Here is a 25,990-nt window from a genome sequence, read left to right as displayed (position 1 = left end):
ACATCATCTAACTCTCTTTAGAGCTCCTTGGATTAAAAGGCCAGATGAATGACCCTGACTTCCCAAAGCTTCATGCTAGGCAGCCTTCTGGAGGAGACCAGAGACCCTGAACCAAGATTCAGGCCAGACCCCAGCCGGTGAAGCTTGAGTGCATAGTGATTTTTGTTGAGTCGCCAATGAAGAGAATTCCAGCCCCTTCAAAACACTGGGCAGGGGGACTTCCAGAGCAGGGAGTCCTTCACAGAAAGAGGGGGAGAGATTCTGAAAAGACAAGTGTTGGGAGCAAGAAATGTGGAAGCAGGAACAAATGGAACCAAGTGGAAAGTGCAGGATAGATCACACCAGAACCAAAGAGGGGGATAGGGCTTGTGACGGACAACCCAGAAAAACTTACTATCTGTCTGGCAAGAGGCAGACCTTGTTCACCCTGCTGTCCAGACATAGGCTGTGTAGTATATCCATGGTAATCATCAGAGAGGAAATATCTCCCAGTTCTCCATCAAGTCATGCTCCATAAGGTGAGAAGAGTCCTGTCATTGGATTTCCATTATAAAGAGCTCCACCAGGCCCAAGGGAGAATATTGTCCATGGATACTGTTGCCACCTGACCAGCTATTCCCATGATCATCCTTTTTTATTTTATTTTATTTTTTTAGAGGTAGCTGTCCTGGAAAATCTGTACAAGTGCTCAGTACACACTGCCAGCTCCCAGTTTTATGGGCTCAGGATAATCCCAGAAGTCCCCCCCCTCTTTTTTTTTTTTTAATTTCAGAGGTGGCAACCTTATCCATGGATTGTGGCGGGTTCCCCCATGTGAACAGTCACCCAGCTGCTGTATTTTGGACCCAACCTTTGGATCTCACATGCTTCCAAGCTTCATGGGGCTGGGCAGAGTCTGGGCACTGGTTCCAAATCTGCCCTTTCAGGTATGCTCTGCTGATCTGGGGAATCTGCCTGTCCAATTTATGAATGATGTGAGATTATGAACTCTCTGTATGTGTCTTTACCAAGCTGCAAACTCCATTTTTAACATGCAACAGTTTGCCATCTCTTTGTCTCCCAGTTGGACTGGAATTCCAATGGTGGCTGGCAAAAGAATAACAGAAGAGGGGTGTTAACTTAAGTGCTTGACCATTGAAATGTAATAGCTCTAGACCAAAGACTGGCTCCCAGCCAGGAGACCTAGGTTGTCAGAGAGAAGTTGCCTAACAATGAAATCCTCTGGTAGGACTCTGTGGTCACCTGTTAAGACTGACCAGGGAGTCACCTCTGAAGGGGCTGGAAGAATATAAAGGGCCAAAGCTGCTGTTTGTGCGCAGTCATTCTCTCTCCAGCCATCTTTCACCTGTTTAAGGTAGGGGAAGCTGCTGCAGGTGCTAGGTGAGATAGAGGGAACCCTGCCGACCTGAACACAGATGGTTCTCCAAGGAGTCCCAACTTCCCAAGGGAAGGCTGAGCTACAGTGCGGGGAAGAGCATGTAGGTTTTTATTATTTTTGTGTGGGTCTATATATATCTCTTGTGATTAAGTAAAGAGCAACTGCAGCGTAGAGCCCTGTGCAAAGTGACTGTGTGTGTAACCCAGAAGCCTGCCACCTTCAATGGGCTTCTGGGAGACGGTGTGTTTAATTACTGAGGTATCTTGGGGGTCAGTGATGGAGGTGGGGGCATGAGGCGGGTGGGCTGAGGGGCTCCATTTCTGTGAAGGGGTAACTGTGAGAGTTGGTGCCCAGGAAATGTGCTACAGCCAATTAACACCCCCCTCCCCCGGAAGCTTACAACAGTGGGAGTTTCAAGAGGCTTGAATTCCTCTCTCAGCAATCTCGTGAGTGGCCAACAGAGGGCGCTGGATTAGATCTGTGACAGGGAACTAAAAGGATCTTTGCAAACATCTATTTCTTTTCATTCCATTTCCTAGCATCTAAAGTCCCAGTGCCTGTGGTGGGGGTCGGAGGGAAGTCTATGGGTGCCAAACAGCTGGCATGTTGATTTTCTGGAAGACTAAGGGTAATCGGACCCAAAGTGGCCCTGTCTGGCCTTTCACCAGCTGCAGTTTAGCTGGGATGGCAAGGAGCTCCACATCATCAGCAGCAGGGGACTTGGCATCCTTTCCTTCTCTCCCTTGTGCCCGCCTACTCCGTTTTCTCTCCCTGGTCTTCACACACACAGTCCCTTTTTTCATCATCTGTCTTATCTCCTCCCTTCCCACTCTCCCTCCAGGGTTGTAACTGACCGGCTTGTGACAGGATCTTTGGGCTTTGTGTTTAATTGATTCCCAAGCTGTCTCCATCTTTCAAAAGATAGGCTGAGGCAGGAAGCGTGATGAGTTGGTCATGGACTGAAAACAAAGCCACGTGAGCTGAGTTAGCCTCCATGCCAGCTAATCTAGAACACCGTGTCCATATAGCTACCGCTCAGGGTGTCCTTAGAAAAGTATTGGGGTCTCCGTGCTTAGCAACACAAACAATATTTGAAGACGCAGACAAGAGATGGGTCCACTCAGAGCCCCCTCCAAATGTGGGGAAATTCAGATCTAAATGTTGGGTCTAATTTGGGCCAAAGTTCTCTTTAATACTGCAGTAGAGCCAGGGGAGTTCCATTTACTTTAGTTCATGTACTTTTATTTCATTTTTTAAAAATATCTGCATGAAACTGAATTTTGAGGCAGTTATATTACCAAGCCATCAATAAGATGGAATAGAATCATCATAACATCAGAGGGCAAGGCAGCTTCCCCAGCATGCATATGTTAACCATAAAGAACCTGATTTTCAGAAGTTCTGAGCTGCCTGAGCACCCTTAACTACCCTTGACTTCAGTGAGGTCTTGAGGCGTTAGCATTTCAGAAAATCCGGCCCTTCCCTTCGTGAAGAATGTGGCTAGGGAGGGCCTGATTCTCCACTCACACTGGCTCCACCCCAGTCGAGCTCCTCCTGATTTCCCCCAGTGTGAGCAGAGTAGATCAAATCTTCTGTTATTTAATGGCGTTTGTTCCCTGTTTTGCACTCTTGATGCCCCACAAAGGGGTCAGGGCTGTTTTTCTCTTTCCTTCCCTGCTTGCCTCTGCCTACAACAAACTCCCTTCCCTTTCCGTGGCTCTTTAATCTTCCTTTAATCGCTCCTTTCTTAGCCTTGTGAAGGCTACTGTACATTTCTCACCAGCAATGTGAACAAATGTCCCTTTGTTCTTGTCAGGGGACAGAGAGCACCTGGCCAGCCTTGGCATTTGCCATACAAGCAGAGGCTTTGAAAGGAAAGTTGATAAGCCCTTTAAACTTTTTTATGATAATGTTCAGGAATTCTGACTCATACATCTTCAGCAGCTCCCTTGCATTTTTCTAGTACTAACTCCTATTTGGCTGGAAAGCAATTTTGTTTCGGTGAGTGAGTCTAACCAGAGTAATAGCAATTCAATGGGAAATGTCACTTCTAAACGTGTAGATTGCGATCAGTGAATTTGTAGGTAATTTCACTGTGATTATGTAAAGAGAAAGTCATGGACCCTTCACATCTCCAGGCCACGGGGTTCGTTCTGGCATCACTTACTCATGAAGGATTAATGCCAAAGAGCGAACTGTTAGGACACAGAATGTAGGGAATGGATGGTCGGGGATTGATAATGAGGATATAGAGTCTTTAACCCGTAGAACAGATTTGTTTAAAGTCCAGGCTGGTAGTGGCCAAAAATGACTACAATCTGATAGCTGCTGAGTGACCTTTTACAGCACAAATAGGGGTTAGTCGGAGAGCCAGCAGTCCTGAATGCATGAACGGGGAGTGGGTAGGGAGGACAAAGGCAGCAGAGAAGGATGGGTTACGTTTTTGATTTGCTTTCCTATAGAGCACCAGTACTGCCCTCCTTTCCCAACTAATGCTCAGTATATAGAGAGGGGCCAACTGTGTGAAGCTTGGATTCGGGAGGCTCAGCTCTAGAGGTTTGGTTCAGACCCATCTCCAGCAGAAAGCAGAAAGCTCGCCTTGTTATTCATCTCTACAGCATCATGAGTCGTCTTGGTCTCTACACAACACTTGAAGGACCAGGTTCCTGCCCTGAGCTGCTTACAGTCTAACTCAGACCAATAGAAAACCAGGAACGACCCCAGCACAGGGAGGGTTGGAGACCTCTTGGCAAGGCGATTAACATAGGAAAGCAGGAGAAAGAAGTGGGTTGTAAGGAGGGAAGTGAAAGCAAAATACCCTTAGTTATTCTGAAAGATCCCTTATGCAGATAGCTAATAGCTAGAAACCACTGAACACAGCCCTCATTCAGAGGGCGTGTGCGCAAAAAGCACTCAAAACCCAAGGCTAGAAAATGAATTTGTTGAGGGTAAGTGACTCAGCAGAGCCCTGCTCCTCTTTCCTCTGTCTTAAACGTGGCTGCAGTCAGAGAGGATTTATTGTTGATTCCCCCAGCCATGGCTCACTGGAGTCCTTCACTTCTTGGCTACATCGTCTTTTGGAACGTTATTCGTTCATGTGTTGCTTTTCCAACAGGAGCCCCTGCATCAGCCTGTGAGAATATGATGCCTGTGCATATGGGGGTCCAGCCCCAGCCAAGTCCAGCCCCCTATGAGATCCAGATTGATGTATCTTCCTTCATGAACAGGCAGCCGATTAATGGTAATTAAGTTCCAACTTCTTAACTGGATTGGTAAAATTCACTTAAAATCCATGATTTCTTCATAGTTTTGTTTGCATTTGGCATGCTTTCCGTGTAAACGGATCAGTATGATTAGTGAGCTTCTCTTTTTCACCATGTTTTCTCCCTAAAATGTGTTTAGTAAGCTTCTGTTTAGTGAAATGAATTAAAACAACTGTGAGCAGATCAGCAGGAGAGGATCAGGAGAAACAAACTGAGAACTACATGGAGATGAGAAGCTGATGTTACAAACACTATGCAAGTTATTTTAAAGTCTGCCAGGTCTGTATGCCAATCAAGTAATCATGATATGACTGCATTCTGTTATAGTGACGCTGATAATCTAGTGATGAATCAGACAAGGGTTAGGCCCTCATAGGATGAATCCAGCATCTGGCAGGATTGGGCCAATGCCATGAAATCAGTGGATGATTTTAACTGGCACCAGATAGCTAAGGGAATTCTTAACTGGTGCAGGGCTATCACCGATAGTTCGGTGATTTGTTTCTGTACCAAGGAAGTCAGTAAGCAGAAATTAACATCTGCTAGCTCTTTGGTGGCCCATTTAAAATGAGTTGGTGGTCAGATGCATAACTGAGGCTAGAGAAGAGATGTGACTTTCCCACGTCCCATAGTCAGTGGCAGAGTTGGGAATGGAAGCCGGGAGGCCTGACTCCCTGTCCTGTATACTAGTAACAAGACCATCCTTCCCCCTGCTGACTCATGCCCGGTTACTTGCTTAGCATACAGTTCAGTGTCTTCTTCATTTCCTTTCAGTCCCAATATGTCTCTGATGTCTTTCTTCTTCACCTCTCTCTATGGCTACCATCTGACCCTCTCTGCCCTCCTTTTCCAAGGGCTCAGACTCCCTCTCTTCACTTCTCCCCCAGTCCATTCCTCTTCTGGTTCTTTGTTACTCTTGATCCTAGAACGTAAGAATGGCCATACTGGGTCAGACCAATGGTCCATCTAAGCCAGTATGTGGCTAGTGCCAGATGTGTCAGAGGACATGAACAGAACAGGGCAATTTTGAATGATCCATCCAGTTTCATTCAGTCCCAGCTTCTAATAGTCAGAGGTTTAGGGACACCCAAAGCTTGCAATAGTGTCCCTGACCATCTTGGGTAATAGCCATTGATGGACCTATCCTGCAGGAACTTATCTAATTCTTTTCTGAACCCAGTTATACTTTCAGCCTTCGCAACATTCCCAGGCAACGAGTTCCACAGGTTGACTGTGTGTTGTGTGAAGAAATACTTGCCTTGGTTTGTTTTAAACCTGCTGCTTGTTAATTTCACGGAGTGACCCCTGGGTCTTGTGTCAAGTGAAGGGGTAAATAACACTTCCCAATTCACTTTCTCCGCACCAGTCATGATTTTATAGACCTCTATCAGATCCCCCCAGTTCTCTTTTCTAAGCTGAACAATCCCAGTCCTTTTAATTGCTCCTCATCTGGAAGCTGTTCCATGCCTTTCATGATTTTCATTGCCCTTCTCTGCACTGTTTCCAATTCTAATGTATCTTTTCTTGAGAAGGGGTGACCATCACTGCCTGGCGTATTCAGGTCCTGTCTCCTTGTACACCCTGGCTGCCTCCTGGAGGTGGAATGTGCTGCTGTTCAAGGCCAGGAAAGGAGGAGGAAGCCTTAGGTGCCTGCTCAGAAGCCCCAGGAGCTGCGAGAACAAGCTAAAGAGGAAAACTTGCTCCTTGTCCCTAGCCCTGCTTATAATCTCAATGGGAGCGGCACCCAGTTTCCTGAGGGCCGAATTTTATCTAAAGCCTTTTTCACAGTCAGTCTCTGTGGTACTCATATTGCCCCAGGCCCATAGTAAAGGAGCACCTCACCCAACTTGCAGACCCCTGTGAGACAGAGAGCTACTATCATCCTTGTTTTGCAGCTGGGGAAATCAAGGCACAGATAGACTAAGTGACCAGCCCAGGGTGCCATGGGAAGTCAGTGGCAAAGAGGGAATTGAGCCGGCGTCTCCTAAGTCCCAGGCTGGCACGCTAATCACTGGGCTAGTTTTGCAGACACAGCTGATGTGCAAAGATATATCTGGTGTATCTTTGGAGTTATTAATGGTAGTGACGGTTTGAGAAGCCAGCCCCAGCTATGGGTGACTAACATGCGATAGATGCATATACTATCTTCCAGTTCAGATTGTAGGGCCGGGATACAGAGGCCTGTTGCTGGAAGCTCGCACCTTTGGCTCCACTGCTGCACTTGGCACTTGGCAGAATCCTGCCAATAACACTAAGTTCTTACAGGTAAGCTGGGAGCTTCTCATTTCTAGCCTGATGGGGCATCGTGGCTTAATAAATACTGTGAAATTTAATGTAGCGAGAGAAACAACATACAACAGCAAAGGCAGCTGGGAAACAAGAGACACAATGAGCTGTCCTGGGATCTCAGCGGTGGAGCAGCCAAGCTGGATCCCCAGGAAAGCAGCATGTTCTGCCTCCCTCTCCCCCATACACACTGTGAGTTGTAGGAGACTACACACAGATGTGATGCGACCTGAGTAACCGTTAACTCTCCCAGTGCTCGCTGCAACTGAGTGCAACCAAGGACCTTCAGCCAATACAGCCCAGCTGTGCTGCCATGGCTTGGAAGGGCACAGAAGGGGTTCCCTCCATGCAGCTGGGCAGAATCCACAGGTTTGCAGGGCGTGGATTTCTTTCTCCATTGCTCCCTGTTCATATCACAGCTCTCTGGATACCTCAGAATGGGGGATGGAGGGGCCAGTGCTTGAGTCCTGTGACTTCAGAGGAGCTGGAGCAGGGTGGGAGCATTTGGATTGATCAGGGCATGTTGCATGGGATGTCTATTACCCACGCTTTTGGTGAGGGGAGGGGGATGTTATCGTTGCTAAGGAAACAGGGTTTTTTTGTTTGTTTGTTTACAAATTGATTGTACATGCACCTAGTGCAGTGGTCCCCAACCTTTTTCTGTGGTAAACCCCCTTACCTGTAATGCAATCTGTCCCGTGGGGCTGGAAGCAGGAGGCACAGCCAGGAGTCGAAGTCATGGCCTTGGCAGGGGGCAGTGCTGGGGCCGGAGTTGGGGGCAGAATGGGGTTGGATGGTATTCCCTCCCCACCCCCAATGGGGGCTGGTCCCAAGGCCCACCGCACACCCCCCCCCCATGTTCCTTCTGTATCACCGCAAGGGAGCACTCTCCACAGTTTGGGGACGTGTGTGACAGGTACACTATTCACTGTAACTAAACAAGTAATACATGGATTGATTTTTTTTTTTTTTTTTTTTTTTTTGCAGTGCTCTGGAAACCCAAAAGGTGCGATTACTCATTCTAACACCGAGTTAAAAACAAGCCTGACCACTTATACCTGGCTGCCCCCAATCTCTGGTTGCCCTGACGTTATTACATTCATGTAAGCAGCTTCATGAGAGAGTTCCCTTTTAAATGAAATCCCCTCCCCCTCCAATGGACATCTCAAACATGTTTTCTTCTCTTTTCTCTACCTATACATTAATACAGTCATAAAAGGTTCAGCTGTTTAATACAGGGCAGGATTTTCAAAAGCACCTGAGTGATTCCAGAGCATAAGCCCCATTGACTTTCAGGATCTTGTGCTCCTAAGCCACTTAGGTGCTTCTGAAAATGTCACCCATAATACATTAGGGGCTCAATCAGCAGCAGGGTCTCCCCAGACAAGTGAAAGCTGCACATAACTAATGAGCGCTGATTCACACTATTCGGATTACAAATGATATTAAAGCAGAAGAATGTTGCTATACTGCAGGAATAGTATTTTGATCCTTTCTGGGAGTGGAAGGATCTTCAGTTGGGAAGCCATCTGAAACTGTCAGCCGCAGCTCACTTTTCTGTGTGCAAGACAGGGTGTATTCCCTTTTCCATGAGGTTAGGCTTACATTACCATTTGCTAATGAATTTATGAGCAAAGCAGCAACGCCATCACAGAAGGGCTACAATGAGTTACTGGAATATCTTTGTAGGGTGGGAGGGGGAAGTCTTCCTATTTTATAACCATGTTCCACTGTTCTTTTTCCTTTTGAACAGGGCAACTGTAGCACAGTCTCGTGAAATTTATTGGCTCGGTGTCAAATCCAAAGTGATCTGGAGAGGTGAGTAATTAGTGAATTTATCATTCCAATTTAAGGCAGCGGATTGTGTAGCTAACTGCCATTAATGCAAATAGGAGTTAAAGATGCATCAAGAGAAAAGCCACTGATGTATCAGAAATGCAGAGAGTGCTAGTCTGCGTGCAGTTTGCTTTGAAATTATTTTTCTTCACCATACAAGGGATCAGTTCAGTTCACTAAGCTGGAATTTACATATGTAGCTCTTTGTCTCTCCTCCTAAATCATTCACTCCAGCCCCCTAATAATCTTTGTTGCTCTTCTCTGAACTCCTTCCAGTCTGACAATATATTTCTGCTAACATGGTGCACAGAACTAAATGAAATATCCCAGGTCTCCTATGGAGATATGACTCGTGTTATGGAGTAAACTGTCAGCCACTGCTACTAAGCTAATGGGAGTCTTGCACAGAGAAGAAAAAATAGACTAGTTACTGTAAGAGCTGACTCTCTCCTCCATCTGGAAAGGGGTAGAAGAGTAACTTGCACCAACAGGAATTTGTGTATGCAAATATCGAAGTCATCAGAAGGGTAGAGAGCTGGTTTTGTTTCTGGTTCTTCTAGGGAATGAGTATCTTCCTCTCAACTCAGCTAATCAGGAAACTTTAACTACATTGAGGGCCAAATGATGCATACTAATGTAACCCTACTGAAAAGGTTGCCATGTATGCTATTGCACAGCCTATGACAAAAAATGAGCCCCTATATCTCTTTCAGTGTTAACTATATGAAGACTTAATATCTGTAGTTGCTCAAATCTGGGTCTCGGGGTGCACTTGTGGGAGCTCAGGGTTCAGATAGTGGGGCTGAAGTCCCAAGAGGTACCTCCCATGGGGCTGAGGCCCCAAACCCTGGCAGGTGTGCCTTGGCTCTTGAACTTCTGAAGATTGTTGTATGTGGCTCAGAGGCTCAGTAAATTTGGCCACCCCGGCATATAGCATGCTAGCCTGTTCAGTAACACAGCCTAGCAGTAGTGATCCAAACTCTGCAGGAAGAGATGTCTGCTAAAGTGGCTCCAACATTGTTAATTAGGTGGCTACTTATGACACATTTGAGGCAGGGAGTGGGAATCAGGCCTCCTAAATTCTGTTGTTGACTCAGCACGTGATCATGGATAATTCATGTAAACCGTGCCTCAGTTTCACCACCAGTAAAACAAGGATAGGCAATGCCCCCCTCACACAGCTACTGGGGCTTAATTAATTAATGTTTGTAATGTGCTTGGAGTTATTGAGTAAATAAAAGGAAGTAAGATACTGTCACCTCCTCTTCAATACAAAAACAAAAGCTCAGTTTTAAGCTGATTGCTCATTAGGAAGAACAATTTAAAGGCCATTATTTTAGAGATTGTCACTGCAACTTGCTTAGGGATCATTAATCCAGGGCTTTAGTGTGCAGTTAAATGTTGTTCTTGTCTTACATAAGAGAAACAGTACTAATGATTTATAATCTGCCCCTACATGCAGGTGGCTTGTGTGATGGTGGTAGCCTGTGATATACAGGAGGTCAGACTAGATGATCTAATGGTCCCTGCAGGTCTTAAACGCTGACTGTATAGGGGAATTGTATAAGAGTTTGAGGGATGGTATGAGGTCTCATTTTAAGTGGAAAAGACAAGATCTGAAACCACCAATCATACTTAATTCAAATACCTAGAGTGAAGGGATTTGGAACTATCTCCACTGAGTTAGCTAAGCATCAAGCCTAGATAATTCACCAGAAAAGCACTATCTAGTTGAAGTGCTTTGACACAAACAGCACAGGTAGTATCCAAATTTTACATTAAGTGTGTCTCATCCAAAAATCAGCTATCTTTATTGGTATTCATTTATTCTGTAGCTGCTTGGTTTAACAGCAAGAACACTTTTGAAATGTAGTTAACCCATTCTAGTCTGACTCATGGAATGGCTTCCCTGAGACAGGAGCATTATATTTTAAAACCAACATAATAAATGATAGGATTGGCTCTATCAGTCAGAAAGAGATTCAAAAGCAAGACACAAAATGTCTCAAGTTAGCAGTAAGGACACAAGGCAACTGTACACCCTTTGAAAACCTGCAACTACACAGAACAGACAAGGAGTGAGGAAGGAGAGTGAGCAAGTCATTTGATATGGTTGTCAGACTAATAATCAGGTTATTAATGCTTAACACATCAGGGTAGTAGTATAAAATGACTAGAGCAGGAGACTAGGCACTTGTCTCGCTGTGCTCCATTTTGCAACTGACGTACTGTGGGAGCTGGGGCACGTCATACAACCTCTCTGTGCTTTGGTTTTTCCATCTAATCTAGATACAATGCATACATCTCAATCGTTGTATAAAACATGTGGTAAACACAAAGTAGTTTGAAAAGTTTCTTAGAAGTTAATTAATGCCCTGTTCATTGCTTCCACAATCAGCTGTGCTTAGACTTTGTTAGTCCATAGATGTTGGTTGTCTGAAAAACAACAGTGATTACTTGGTACTGCGACTGATTGTGAATAAGAAGTGAACAAGTGGCAACTACTCGTTGCTTTTTCCCTGTAGTTAAAACAGGGTTAAAGGGGGGGAAAACTGAGGACCACACTAGTATCAATGTTGCCTCACCCCTAATGGTAAATTGAAGACAACATTTATTTTGTTTTCCAAACTACAGATTCTAAAGCTACATGTGGTGCTGAGAAGCTTACATGGACAGTTATTATTGTGACAATGATGTCTTTCCACTTACTGCTTTTCCCTGGCTACTTATATTAAGTGTTGGCGTTTCAGAGGATCTATTAAATGGCTAAGGAACAAATACAGACCCTGTATACAGTCACTGCATTTGCTTCTGCCAGGAAGTGGATTCTGGAAGCCTAAGGCCTTTGTCTACACACGTTATACTGTTTTTAAACTATACCAATATAGTTAAAGTAATGCAACCCTCTAGTGCACAGTTATACTGGTACAGCTTATTCCCTACAGGCACGTTATATAAGTATAACAATGTCCTCTCTCTGGGTATTACTCTCACAACCCTAACCAATGCCGTTTTAATATTACATGATCTGTATGTAGACTAGGACTAAGGTTAAAGTTGAGTAGTACAAAGCCATAGTGAAATCTCAGAGCAGCTAGAACTGATCTGAAAAACAAAATTAACGCCATGACTTCAACTGCATTCTAAATTAGAACCTATATAAGATCAAACTCATTTGATTTGTATAAGGAATGGTACACATCAGGATATCACTACTATATCTGTATACCTTTTCATTATACATCAATAGTACAAAACATCTTTCAGAATTAAGACAATGGCATTGTATTCGCTAATGGTACATTAATAGTAGTGGTACACTCCAGAAATAATTTCTTAAAAGGCTGGTCATTTCTTTGGGTACGTCTATACTTACCTCCGGGTTCGGCGGTAAGCAATCGATCTTCTGGGATCAATTTATCGCGTCTTCTCTTGATGCGATAAATCGATCCCGGAAGTGCTCGCCGTCGACACCGGTACTCCTGCTCCGCGAGAGGAGTACGCGGAGTAGACGGGGGAGCCTGCCTGCCGCGTGTGGACCCGCGGTAAGTACCTTGTCGTTTGAACTAAGATACTTCGACTTCAGCTACGTTATTCACGTAGCTGAAGTTGCGTATCTTAGTTCGAACTGGGGGGTTAGTGTGGACCAGCCCTTTAAGTAATGACTGTATTGCTACTATTCTTTGCAACCTCTCCTTTTTGAGAAGGGTATCCTATAATTGATTATGTGACAGCAGAAGTTGATGCTTTTAACAGCTTTGTAATGAATAAGAAATTAAGGCTTAGCATTACTCATTGCATGCCAATTTCATGAGGGGGGACACAACCTCAATAAATGGTTAGTTTTGCTATTTACAGCAGCTTAGTAGTCTATTAGTGTATCTGCAGAGAGTTATACAAGTTACTGAAAATAACAGGTATATAAATAAAATAGATTTAACTCTCTCTGGCACGCCACTAACTTTTGTTGCAAGTTTCTTAGCTGGAAGCACTTCTATAACTTTAGGGTAATTGCCTACCTCTGTTGTGTATTCCTTTTTGTATGTTTGACTACAGAATGTTTATGGTTGGCTGTATTATTTTCAATATACACCTTTTAAAGTTATACCAATAAAACAAGTGCAGAAACCCACTTTCATTTTCCAGGTTTATGTGCAACATATAACACATTGCATCAAATATACATGCATGTTTACTGGAGCTAAACTGCTTTGTACAAGAACTAGGACTCTTCACTCAGTGAGTTGCTTCTTAGTCAATGTTCTCCAATCCCTGAAAAATAAAAAGTGAAACACTCTTAACTATCCATACAGAATTTACACCAATCTCACGGCCCCATTTACATTTCTCAGAAAGTACACATCTTTTTCTAACCATAAATTCCTCAGCAGAATAAGAAGTTTGCATGTTTTTCGGACGATGCTATTCTTAAAAAAAATGGGGGGAAAGAATCACAAAAGCACAATTAAGGGTGGGGTGATAGCACTGAGCAAACTGTAGTGATAGCATCACAGAAGTTACAAAGGGAAGAGACCCAATTCATCAAGGCGACCCTGTGCAAATTATACCATCCCTACGTACTATGACTGAAGGTGATCTGAAAAGGTTTTTCAAAGGAATGTCCTTTACATTAGACATTTAGGTCTTGTCTGCTCAGGAACACTCTATGCTAACTGCAGAACCAGTGAAATTACATCACTTTAGTGGAGAGTGAAAAGTTGAGCAATTCAGAGGGAAAGGAATTTTGTCACTGTTTAAAATTTGTTTGTGTTAACCCCTAATTTCACTTTAATGACTAAATAAGGCTTGGGGAAAGGATGTAACAAATTAAACATTCCAACCCCTTCTACTAATGTGACAGCTCATAATACACATGCTTAGAAACATCCCAGAGACCCCTAGAAAAAACAGACCAGACCATTTCTAATAAAATATTACAAGCTTTCTTTGTATGTTATAAAGCAACAAATACAGGCACTCAAAAAAGCCCTTTGCATGTCACCTTTAAGTAGTAGCAGTAGCAAGTCTTCACTGAAGATATGAAGTGAGAATGAAAAGACACTAATGCTAAAAGAGTCAGGCTTGGGGTGTGCACCAGAAGATTGCATCCAGATTTGAACCAATCAAAGCAAGCCAGTCCACTGATTAGCTGTATGACAATGCATTAAAAATAAGCACTTGTTGTCTGCACCAGTTAGCAGGCTAAGTTCTACCCTCAGTTACCATCAAGACTGAAGTAACAGAGAGCAGAACCCAGCCAAGGGTCTAACTCAACTCAAACAATAGCTAGTGCTCAATGCAGAGACCCACAACTGTCAATTTCAGCTCCTGGTTAGTTGAATTTTGAGGCGTTTGGATTTTGCAGAGTTCAGCTGCCTTGTATTTATAGATCTGCTCCGTCCTAGGTTGGAAGGAATTTACCTTGGACCGATAGTATTCATTAACCCCCGACAGTCGCCTGTCTCTTTCCATCAGGTGCCACTGGTAGGGTTGGCGAGCGATTCTCTTTTCCTGCACACACAGAGCAACGTGTCACCGCGCTGGGAGAACGGGGCTTGGACACGGCGCGGAGAGGGGAGCAGGAGGGTGCCGCACAGGAGACAGGATCGTGCCGCCTGGCCTGGACAGCGAGCTTGGGCTCGGACAAGGCCCCAAGTAGTTCCCGGGGTGGGGGAAGGGGAGCGGCGCTCTCTGCTGGACTCCAGCGGCTCACTGTGCACAAGCACCGGGCAAGGGGTCCGCCCCCCGCGCCAGCTGCCCCCCCGAGTCACTCCCCCACCCCCGCTCCCTTTCCGTCCGGAGCCGGCCCAGCCCTGACCTTGCCCCCGTTGAGGTATCTGTGGATGTGGATGAGGGACACGCCGGGGATGGTCAGGCACAGGCCCATAACGACCGCGCCGGGCAGGATCTCGTACCACATCCCTGCGTCCGCTCGAGCCGCTACCGACCGCTACGCTAGACAGCCGACCCCAGGCCTGCAAACGCGCACGCGCAAGCAGCACCAAGTCGCCTGCGCATTAGCCCCGCCTCAGGGCACCGCCTACCCATCATGCATCGCGACGGCGCGCCGCCGCCATTGTGCCGAGGCAAAGGCCGCTGAAGTGTCACGAGTGCGACAGCGATAGGGCGGGGCTAGGCCCCCCCCGTGACTGTGGCGGTGGCGGCGCTTGGCGTCCCGCTAGGCCTGCCACGGCTGCCGGGAACTTCCCGTGGCCCCGATGACCTGCCTACTGAGCGCATGCGGGGAGCGGCCGCCCCCGTTAGCCCCAGTGCATGCCGGGAACTCCCATCCCCACGGTGCTGTATCCGTGAGGAGGCGCCTCCGGCGCCAGGCGGCGGTTCGTGGCCCTTTAAGGCTGTGATCCCGCGAGAGGCGCAGTGGCCAATGGGCGAGAGGGGGCGTGGCTCGGTGGGCCGGAGAACGGGATGAAGGAGGATAAGGAGAACACTAGGCCTAAAGAGAAGCGGGCGCCCGGGGGCCCCCTGGATCTCCGGGGGGGCGGGGAGCCCGAGCGGCCTAAGGACAAGAAGGAGACGCTCAGCAAGGTGAGGCTGGGGGCGGGGCCGTCCCGCGTTGCCGGGGGGGCGGCTGCAGCCCCTCGCCTGGCGCTGGCGGAGCGGCCCCCGGGACCGCTGGGACTGAGGCTCCCTAGCTCGGGGCTGGGGCTGGCGGCGCTTCCCCCTCTCCCGTGCCCCGGCCTGCGCTCCTGCCGCCTGCCCTGGCCCCTGGCGGACTGCTCAGTAGAGCCCCGGGCCCGGGCGGAGCGCCGCAGACCCCCAGCGCCTCAACCCCCGGACGGGGCCTGTGGACGCTGTTCTGGGGATGGGGCCAGGGCGCCCGGGCGAGTATCTGGCGGTGTCTCGTTTTTCGGTGCCCAGCCTGAGATGCCGAGATCTGATGGTTTGCTCAGGGAGGTGCTGAGCTCGCGTGGCGCTTTGAGTGTTGGCAGCACTCTGCAGAACCAAGGCCTGGGTGGCATCCGGACCCACTGGCCACCACGGGGGAAATGTCTGGCCCAAGTCACTTGATCAAAGTAGCAGTTAGTGGTAGACTAGGGAACGGACCTCCGGAATCTTGCCTTTGAATTCCTTGCTCTAATCACTTAGGGCCTGAGACTGCTCCCCTTGGGAAGTGAGGAGGAGTCTTTTCTTTGACTTAAGTGGGTGCTGGATCAGGCCCCCAGTCTTTCTGTGCTTTCTCGAAGAATTGTGATGTTTCTAGGTCACTCAGTACTTAGGATATAAAAATGGTATTGAAGCCAGGCTGGGTGAAATAGATTTCCACAATCTTGACATGAGCCATAGTTGTTGACTTAGCTTTGTTATCCTATGGCATCTTTCAAGTAACCTCTGAAATAAAGTCAGGGGCAGACAGTAATTTTACGCTCTTAAAATTCTTGTGTTTAAGGTGGTAATTCGACGCTTGCCTCCCAGCTTGACTAAGGAACAACTTGAAGAACATCTTCAGCCTTTGCCTGAACATGACTATTTTGAATTCTTTGCTAACGATTCCAGGTACAACACTTCAGGTTTCAATTTTTTCATGTAACTCTAGTATGTCAATTAATTTACACTTGTCTATAGTGTGTATAGTTAAAATCATCAGCAACTAGCCAGCTTCATTTCCTTACACATTGCTATTTTTTTGTCCTTTTGCAGTTTGTATCCTCACATGTTTTCCAGAGCATACATCAACTTTAAAAACCAAGAAGACATAGTACTGTTCAGGGATCGCTTTGATGGTTATGTTTTTGTTGATCACAAAGGCAAGTAAACATAAAACTTCATTATATATTAAAATGTTTGTATGTCAGAGATATTAAATGAGATTTAGGAGATTGTCAGGTAGTTTAGTCCCAATTTTTTTTTCTTTTAGTGCCATAACTATACTTGGGCACCATATATCGAGATTAAATACATGGTGCTTGCATGTAGTCTTTTCGTAAACTTCATGACACTTTTTGTAGTAAATTTTAAATACAGCTTAAAATAATAACAATAAAATCCCCTTTTTAAAGCAGTAGTAGTGCTAAATTTTCTAAACAAACTGCTTAAGAGGAATTCTAGCCCATTAGTAATTTACATGTATATAATCTAAGTTTAGTTAACTGTCATTTCAGTATGTTATGTGGTTTGTTGGGAGCATTCAGCACCTAATACTAATGCCTTATAATACTAAGGCTGATATCCTCTAACACACACATTCTGGGTGAAATTCTGGCTCCATGGGAGTCTTGCACACTGTTTCCAATTGACTTCCGTGGGGCCAGAATTTCACCTGAAACTCTTGTTTTATTTGGATATTTTTATAGATATATTTTTATTTTTTTTAGAGAGATTTTACTTTTACTTTTTTTATTTTTCATCTTCCACCAACCAGTTGCTTTTTGTGAAATGGAGCTATGACAATTGAAGTCTCAGTTATTCAGACGGCATTGAGTGGCCAGCTTCATGTTCCAAGCATCAATTTAAATTACCTAGATTCTCTGAAACTACTTCTCTGTTCTGCATGGACTTTTTGTCAATCATATTGGATTTTGTCAAGAACAGAAATTTCCCCTTTCTCCATATTCCCAGTTGAACACGCAGTGTTCTCTTTCTCTCTCCTCTCCCCCCCCCCCCGAATGAAGCAGGAATTGGGGGGAACAGCATGTGATCATAATGCATAACTATTGGGATGCTGAATTAAGGTTGCCTGAGCAACCTTAGCTCTGGCATTTCCTAACTTTTGAGTATTACATTTGGCAACTTTAACTTTCCTTTAATGTAGTTTTGTATGTATTTTGTGTATAGGCTGGAAAGTGCTTTGAGATCCTCTTGCGATGAAAGGGTTATAAATAATGTTGTCATGTGGTCAGATATATAAACATAAATTTCATAGCTACTATCTATTTATCTGTTCTAGTACTGTTTCTTATAAACACGCCCCAGTGTCGTCCTGTCCCGTCCCCCCAATATAATACACTGTCAGGAATTTAGTGTGTTTTTTTTTTTTTTTACCTTGGTGATTAAACAGTTTTAACATTTTACATTTAACAGGTCAGGAGTATGCTGCCATAGTAGAATTTGCACCTTTCCAAAAATCTGCAAAAAAGAAGAATAAGAAAAAGGATGCCAAAACTGGGACTATTGATGATGGTATAACTACTAGGGTTGTTTGTTTGTATGCATGCATATGTGGAGATTTATGTGGTGCATGGTATCTGATAACAGAAATTTGAATTTATTTTGACTGTGTGGTGTCCTAGAGTAACAATATGTTTGATACTAAACACTTAACGTGCAACAATTACATTTCTGTTTTTCAAAATAACTTGTCTGTTTTACTATAACAAAAGTACTTAAGGTATTATTGATATTATGATAGTACCTAGTGGTCCCCAGCAAGGGATAGGGTTCTGTTGTACTAGGTAACACCCACACATGTAATGAAAAGATGGTCCTTGTCCCAGTTAGCTTTTGTAGGCTTGGTACACTAGAAGAAAAACAGACAACTGCAAAACCAATAAAATCTCTTAATAAGCACACTATGGAATAAAGTTGTTAAAATCTTGCATTATTACTATTAGTTGTGTACTTTACAAAACATAACCAGACATGGTTCCTGCCTCAGAGTTAGATTTAACTTGGCTAAAGATAAATATCGGGCAGCAGCTCATAAGACTATATAACCCATTCTTGTTTGTTCATAAGTTTTGAAAATGCAGAGTGACGATTGAAATTCCCAGAAGAGGGGTCAGTATGTGTATTTTGTAGCACAAACCAATCTTTCTCTCCAGACCCAGAGTATAAGAAGTTTTTGGAAAGTTACAGTGCAGATGATGAAAAGTTAACATCGACTCCTGAAACACTACTAGAGGAAATAGAGGCAAGAAACAAAGAGTTAATAGGTATGAAAACTGATATATTGTATGTGAACCTCTTCTCACAGTATAGGAAGACATACGAAGTACAATATTTTGTAGGTTTGTGACTTTTGAACTTTGGGGACTCTACATTCCTTTTTAGATTATTTAGTATCATTAAGTCCTTAGAGTAACACTACTAGTGAAGATCTACTTTATTCATCCCTGCTCCAGTCCCTCTTCTTAGTTTAAATTTCATATAGTAATCTTCTCCGCTACCTATACTAAACACCTGTGTTATGTGCTGTTAAATTCCAGTGATGGGTGCATTGGCTCCTTTAATATTAGTACTGTGGGATGGGAAGTGATATATAAATGTAAGTTACGACTCATTTAGTTTAGCTAAAACATTAAATGAGGAGACATAGCCATTTATAAGTAAATGAAGAGTATACATTTCAAGAAGAGTGTGAGAAGTTGTGGTACAAGTAAGACTGAAACTGAGCAAAACTTAATATAGACTGAGAACAAGTCTTTCCCATCTAACTTATGCAAACATATCTTGATATTTGTAAAGGCAAAAATATTTATGTTCTTAATGTTTATTTAGCTAAAAAGACAACTCCCCTTCTGAACTTCTTGAAAAACAAACAGGTATGATTTCTCTGTATAATCTATGTAGAATCTTTTTGGTTACAGTTTTTGATAACTTGCTCTTAGAACTTGTGTACGTACAGTGATGTCTGTATAGTAAGATTTTCTTTTGTGGTAAATGGATCTAAAGACCTTGTTTTAAATAATTCTCCCAGAGCTACAGAATTGTTCAGGTAGGTGGGAGCACTTCCTGCTTCCTTCTCTCCTCAGAAGAAAGTTGTGAAACTTAAAAAAAAGGGGGGGGGGGGGAAGAGAGGGAAGGGAAACATCCTACAACTGATTGTTCTGCTACGGGACTGCATCCTGCTGCCTAACTGAATCCATGCTGCTCAGCAGATGGTAAGTGTAGTGGAGCAGATCTAGCAGTGCAGCTGGACATGCTTGCAGAGGAAAAATATAGTGTGTACAGGGCCTTAGTCTAATGATTATAATCCTGTTTAAAATGGGGTGGGGTTTTCTTGTACTCTGTATCCCAAATACTTGGTATAGCCTGGGTTCATGCTTAACAAACTGTGTGTTTAGCAGGGATTGATAGTGGCTTCCAGAGTATTGATATCAAGCTATATTTTGCTTAACATGGTGGTTTAATAACAGTCCTTGTCACAGTGGAATACTGAGCGATGTGAGCTGCAGCTGTGTGACTGGCAAGCCATCTTCTGTTTAACATACTGTTTGCAGCTACCAGGATTTAATTTAATGCCCTCTTGGTGATTTCTCTCCTATGAACCTATTTTTCTTTCAGGTGTGTAACTTTTTAGGGTGGGTTCTGATGTGTGGGTGTTTCATTTTAACTTCCATTAAAATATGGAGTTAATGATATCTGAAATATACATAATAATGCTGCTCCAGTGAATTTTAAAGCTTTCAATAAGTTGCTTAAAAGTAGGATGCAACGGGAGACACAAATGTTTTATAAAGCTGTATATTTTAGAGAATTTTGTGTCATTTCAGGACATGGTATCTTATGGAACTTTTAAAAGTAACTTTTTTTCTAATGTGGGAAATATGTGATTTTTTTTTTTTTTTTTCTCCCCCCCCCCCCCCCTTCCAGAGACTGAGAGAAGAAAAAAGAGAGGAGAGGAGAAGAAGGGAACTGGAAAGAAAAAGACAAAGAGAAGAAGAAAGGAGGAAATGGAAAGAAGAAGAAAGAAGGAAGAGAAAAGAAGCAGAAAAACTGAAGAAAGTTGATAAATGCCCAGAGAAAGAAAGGGATAAATCAAAGGACGAACCAAAGATTAAGGTACAGAACATGTCATTGTTATAGGCTGTTTTCCTCCCCCTTCCCTGTAAAAGCTGCATACAAAATGTGTTCACTGAATACTTATCCAAGAGTAATTCATGATCTTGAAGGAGTAGACTAGTTATTTCATAATATTCATGCTTTTGTTAAAGTACAGTAAGGATCTGTATGTTGATTGTTAGTTGCTTTAGTTTTATCTTGAATAAACAATTTTCATTTGAATACTTGTGTATATGCTTTCATTCCCCAGAACATATGAATTTAATGTAATCTGGGTAACTGGCTATATTTGATTACCATCTTCAGTATTTGATCTTGTTCTCATACTGTACAGGGAAATGAATCCTATTCTGGGTTTGGGATCATTATTTTAGTTGTAGACATTATTACCTCTGAGCATAGGGAGTATGGCAATAACTAGTTACATATATGTATATTTCTCATGTTAAGCAGAAGTCACTTCAACTGAGTAGCTAAATTATACTGTGCTGCAGAGTAGAATTAGAATGAGCCTTTGATCAAGTAGAATGTGTGTTTTTCTTCACAGCTACTTAAGAAACCAGAGAGAGATGAAAGAGACTTGGAGAAAAAGGAAAAGTTCAAGAAACTGGAAAAAGAAATTGTGAGGGAAGAAAAGGCTGCTGGCGCACTAATCAGCGTGTCAGCCAAACGATCCGATGGAGAGACTAAAGAGGAGAAGGCAAAAAAGTTAGTATTCCAGTACTTAGTATATACGACTTACCAAAAAACCCCAGCCCTTCTAGACTAGAAATTTAAAACTTGGGCTGCGCTGTCCAGGAACAGCTTTTGAATTCAAATGAAGAAATGTTTCTGATCTGAATTGTCTGGGAGAGTGTACTCATGATCGGGGAGTGGGGTGGGTCCATCTGGACTTGAACTATTTCATATCTGTTCGTTTAATAGACAAATTTTAGTGTTTTATCATAAACACTTGGGCTTTCATTTGAAGATATTTACAAATGGAGCCCAATTCAGGAGGCACAGCCATTGGGCAAAGATGGCTTTAAGCCACCTCTGTGTCCTCCACATTCTGGGGCTGGCTTTGGGCTTGCACAGTCTCTAGCATAAATGAGAACAGCTCCATAGCCTGCACTTATAGCAGCTTCTGAGAGCATAGGGGTCACTTTAAGTCCACAATACTCATAATGCATATCCCTTTAGAGGCCTTGGCAGGAAGGAAAAATATGGCCATTCTTATGCCAGAATGCAGCCCAGAATGACATATACTGCAATAACTAATCCTCACAACATCCATGTGATGTATACAGGTGTGGGTTTCCCCCATGTGTCAGAGGAATGAGGCAGAGATTTAAGTAATTTCCAAGGCCACAGAGGGAGTTAGTCCGCTTTGTGACTAGAACTGTGGGACTTCCTATCTGTAGTGTTCTCGCTCATTATCAAGGTTTACATCCTCACTGCAGTTATTTCTGAATCTGTAGTAAAATATGACTGTAGGCTTCTAGGATATTTTAACTCTTGTCTAAAATCTACAAATCCGTGTCTGACAACATTGATGCAAATTTGGAGCTGTAGTATTGATTACACAGATCTGTGATTTTGATTATCCAGTCTTCTAAGCTTAATTTCTTGCTGTGTTTTTCATACAGATCTGAAGATGAATATGGAAAAGATTACAGGGACCGGGAGAGAGACTTTGAAAGAGAGAGAGAATATGAGAGACTGCAGCGGGAGAAACAGAGACGCCAAGATGAAGAGCGTCGTAGGCAGAAGGAACGCTTTGAGAAAGAAAAAGTTTTTAGAAAAAGAGAGGAAGAGGTGAAAAAGGAGATAAACTCATTCAGAGAGAAAGGAAGGAAAAGTGAGCTTCCAGACTTTACAGGCAACACAGAAAAAGCTGAGAAAATAACCAAAGATGACAAAAAAGAGGATGCAGCTAAGAGAGATCGCATCAGAAATAAGGTGCTGGCTCTTTAAATTCACACCCATTCTATAAGGTCATGTTTGTGGTTTTATAGTAAATGTTAATTAAGGGGGAGGGTCATGCTATTTCTTACCTTTTTGAAATTTTTTCTCCTTCATATAATAATTCAACTGTAAACTTTGCCATCGTGTATGAGGGGAAAAATAGACAGATCTTGTAAGCTTTGCTGCTGCTAAGATGAACTTAGTCTTGGCAAATTTCTTGTTGCCTTTGTAGGAATTATGTACAAGTCCAGCTGTTACTGGCAAGTTCTGAACAAAAGTTAATAAATGTCTGTCCTGGTTTTGCCAGCAGATAAATGTTGGCTTTTAAATTGTCACCAGAGAACTGATATGGTAGGACCAGATTCTTGCAGATGCTGCGTGTGGGTTAATGCCAGAAAGTACATCTCCGTAAGCGAGAGAAAATTATATAGCAAGCAGCCACCCCTATTATACCTTCTCCAAACACTGCAGAGGCTGCTGCATCAGGTATAAGGCACCGCTATGCAGTGTCATGGCACAGATCCCATGTTAATGTACTTATTGTTCTATATGCAAAATACCCCCAAAATATGTATTCCTTCCATTGATAGGAATACATCCAGTTTAGATGTGCATTAATTCTGCATTTGCAGCATCTACGGGTGTGTGTGTGTGTGTTTGTTTCATGTTTTTAGTTAAAAAATGTTCCTTGGGAGAAGCTTTGAAATTTGCTCATGTGCTTGAAGAGGACAAACTGAATTGTTCCTTAAAATATTATCCTTGTGAATGCTTTAAAATACTTGGGTGCATAATCTAAAGCAGCATTCTCATCTGTGCTATTTGAGCAGTTACTCTTTGTCATTGAACTTGTAATGTTGGGTGTCACTGAATAATTAATAATATTTTGGGAAAGTCTGAAGTGGTCTGTGTGGTGTTCTATTTGCCTTTTTTTAGTATCATCCCTTTAGAAATTATAGGAATTTGTCTAATAGCCAAAGCATCATACTGTCTGATACCTTCTGATTTATTTCAGGATCGTCCAGCAATGCAGCTATACCAGCCAGGAGTTAGAAGTCGAAGTAGACTGTGTTCTTATGAAGACATGGCTACAAAGTCTGTGGACCAAGGAGCAGATAAACAGGAAAGTGAGACCAGTAATACAAAAGAAGAGGAGTGATTAGCATACAGGCCTTATGTGTTCTGATTATCGAAGCAGCCAAAGAGCATGTACTACGCAATCCAGAAGTGCCTTCAAAGAGAAGGAACAAAGGAAGAAGAGGGGACATTGTGCTGTTGGATGTTTCTGGTTAAAGAACCTCAGAATTTGAAATGTGTTCTCATTGTTATTGGAATTTATTTTCATAGCATCAGACTACAATGGAGAAGAAAATGTTTGCAGTTTGCAAAGTAGAAAAGCTTTTTGTGGCCTTACGTATGAGAAATGCGAGTCATGTGGTCAGGAGGATGACACCTGGATCTAAAAGCAGAGCTTTTTTGTAAAGCAGACCTGAACCAGTGTTTGATACACTTAAAAAGAGGAGCAAAGTTAAAGCTGCAGTTTTGCTCAAAAGCTAACATCCTATATTGCTATGCTGCGTGGTGTTTGAGTCTGAGACTACAATAGTTACAAATAAACAGTGTAATCCTAGCACTAAAACAGAGTTCTCAGATTATGGTAGCTGGGCCATCAGTGGTCTGGGGAAGCCTTTCCTGGTTTTCTGCAGAACAAACCTTTTCAAGATAGAAGCAGTAGGAAGTTTGGAAAGTGGGGAGAGGCCTTATAAAGAATCTTCCATGTAGGAAGTGGGTTACTGAATGAAGTAGTTGAACTAAAAGATTGCAGTGTAGGAATAATTTTGTTATTACTGGGTATTTCCTTTTTTGATAAATTTGTCATGTAATGTCTGTCTACCTACACTGAAACAATTTTTTTTTTTAATTTTAGTATAGCTGTGTAGAGTGTCTGATTCTTTTCAAGCATTCCCTCTTGTTTTCAGTGTCTTAAAAGTAGGAAACTTGCCATTTCAATCTCTGCTTCATCTTTCCTGATCCATTGGAGTGCTATTTCACAGCCCAGAAGAAACTTCACCAATAATGATCCTCTTTAAGCGAGCAAGTTTTAGCCTTAGCTGTTTTGTACTAAAACCAATAAAATATCTCAAAATATTAAAGATACTTTAACTTATTTGTCTTCAGTGAGACTTTTCTATTTGGGGGCATGACAGAGCTAGCCTTATCTCATGAACTGTATTTATCCTTTATCAAAGCTTTTCATATTAATATTGTACATGAGTTAAGATTGTCAAATGGCCTCAAACTTAATAACAAAAAATCCCTGTACTCTGCTGAGAACAGCAGAGAATACTAAACTAATACATCATTGTAGCTAAATTACAGTGCATAATGTTACAGTAACTCCTCACTTAACATTGTAGTTATGTTCCTGAAAAATGCGACTTGGCTGACCGGATGAAATCAAATCATACATTAATTCTCATAGTACATTGTAAAATCCAGCTCCTACACAGGGGAAATCAGTGTTCCAGGACCATACTGTACACTGGGCATGTGGCTCTTGGGGAGAGCCAGTGGGGGGGTGGGGAGGGGTGTCAGTCTTATAATCATTACTGTCCCCATATTTTCCACAGGCTGTGTTTATTATGGAAGATATCTCGCTGCTGAGGATGAGCAAGAAATCAAGGGAGGGTCTTCTCCAAGGGCTTCTGCCCTGGCCCTTAGGCGGCTCACCTGTATGCAGCAATGCCCCTCCCCCGCCCCCAGTGACAGCAGAGTGGTGCAGGAAAGTTACCCTTAATGGGGCAAGAAACAAAGCAGCTCTGCCGAAGAACCTGTGGCAGTGGATTGCCCAGTAGCACCTTGAGAGTTTTGTGGAGATCTCTGAGGCAGATTTCTGTGAAGTGAGGGAGTCAATTAATACCCTGTTCCGCCGCTCAGACAAGGCATGTGGTGGTACGCGCATCATACACACACAAGCCTGCTTTTTGCAACCCTCCTGCCCCCATCCACGCGCTTCAGCAATTCCCAAAATCAAAGCCACTTACCCAGGGCCTCCCCTCCTGTTTGCACTTTACTAAGCTACAGCAGCTCTGACTGGCTAGCCTTCTCCAGCGTAGAGAAAAGCTCCTGGCTGCATGCATCTCAGACCTCCTAGTCATCCTTTGCCTCTGTCCCGCTCCCTCTCCACATCCTCGTCCAAGATTTCCTCCTCTTGGCTCAGTCCAGTCTTGACTGGCACGCAAGCCACCGAGTATCACAGTGGAGGTGGGGTTGCCACCGAGTATCACATCCAGCTCTTTGTAGAACCGGGAGCTCATGGGCGCAGCCCTGGAGCGGCGGTTTGCCTCCCATGCCTTGTGGTAGGCGTTCCGCAACTCCTTCACTTTAACCCTGCTGTGTACTGTGACCCGGTCATGGCCCCTTTCTGTCATGCATCATGAAATCTGGTTGTAGGTATCATAATTTCTATGGCTGCAGTGCAGCTGGGACTGGACAGCCTCCTCTCCCCAAATGCTGATGAGGTCCAGCAGCTCAGCATTGCTCC

The 25,990-nt window shown here is 43.6% G+C and overlaps 3 protein-coding genes across 3 annotated transcripts; 2 read left to right on the top strand and 1 right to left on the bottom strand.

The window, feature by feature from the left end:
* Positions 1-4,287: 4,287 nt before the first annotated feature.
* Positions 4,288-12,178, top strand: LOC112103409 (putative defense protein 3). Its single transcript, XM_024195139.2, has 6 exons — positions 4,288-4,326; positions 4,494-4,619; positions 6,794-6,906; positions 7,915-8,030; positions 8,681-8,745; positions 11,398-12,178. The coding sequence occupies exons 2-6, from the start codon at positions 4,520-4,522 to the stop codon at positions 11,496-11,498; spliced, it is 495 nt and encodes a 164-aa protein (XP_024050907.2). The 5' UTR covers positions 4,288-4,326; positions 4,494-4,519; the 3' UTR covers positions 11,499-12,178.
* Positions 12,179-12,896: 718 nt separating this feature from the next.
* NDUFA1 (NADH:ubiquinone oxidoreductase subunit A1) lies at positions 12,897-14,761 on the bottom strand. The gene is made up of 3 exons (XM_026652949.1): positions 14,582-14,761; positions 14,185-14,274; positions 12,897-13,035 (listed from the first exon to the last, which is right to left on the bottom strand). The coding sequence occupies exons 1-3, from the start codon at positions 14,681-14,683 to the stop codon at positions 13,015-13,017; spliced, it is 213 nt and encodes a 70-aa protein (XP_026508734.1). The 5' UTR covers positions 14,684-14,761; the 3' UTR covers positions 12,897-13,014.
* A 71-nt stretch (positions 14,762-14,832) lies between these two features.
* On the top strand, positions 14,833-24,005 carry UPF3B (UPF3B regulator of nonsense mediated mRNA decay). Its single transcript, XM_026652947.2, has 10 exons — positions 14,833-15,309; positions 16,172-16,278; positions 16,423-16,529; positions 17,803-17,901; positions 18,543-18,653; positions 19,219-19,262; positions 20,314-20,502; positions 21,050-21,210; positions 22,131-22,443; positions 23,462-24,005. The coding sequence occupies exons 1-10, from the start codon at positions 15,190-15,192 to the stop codon at positions 23,603-23,605; spliced, it is 1,395 nt and encodes a 464-aa protein (XP_026508732.1). The 5' UTR covers positions 14,833-15,189; the 3' UTR covers positions 23,606-24,005.
* Positions 24,006-25,990: the final 1,985 nt, after the last annotated feature.

Source organism: Terrapene carolina, unplaced genomic scaffold, assembly GCF_002925995.2.
Source record: "Terrapene carolina triunguis isolate 2854851 unplaced genomic scaffold, T_m_triunguis-2.0 Scaffold131, whole genome shotgun sequence".
Classification (NCBI taxonomy): Eukaryota; Metazoa; Chordata; order Testudines; family Emydidae; genus Terrapene; species Terrapene triunguis.
The sequence above is the reverse complement of the archived record's forward strand: the minus strand, read 5'-3'. Positions and strand labels throughout refer to the sequence as shown.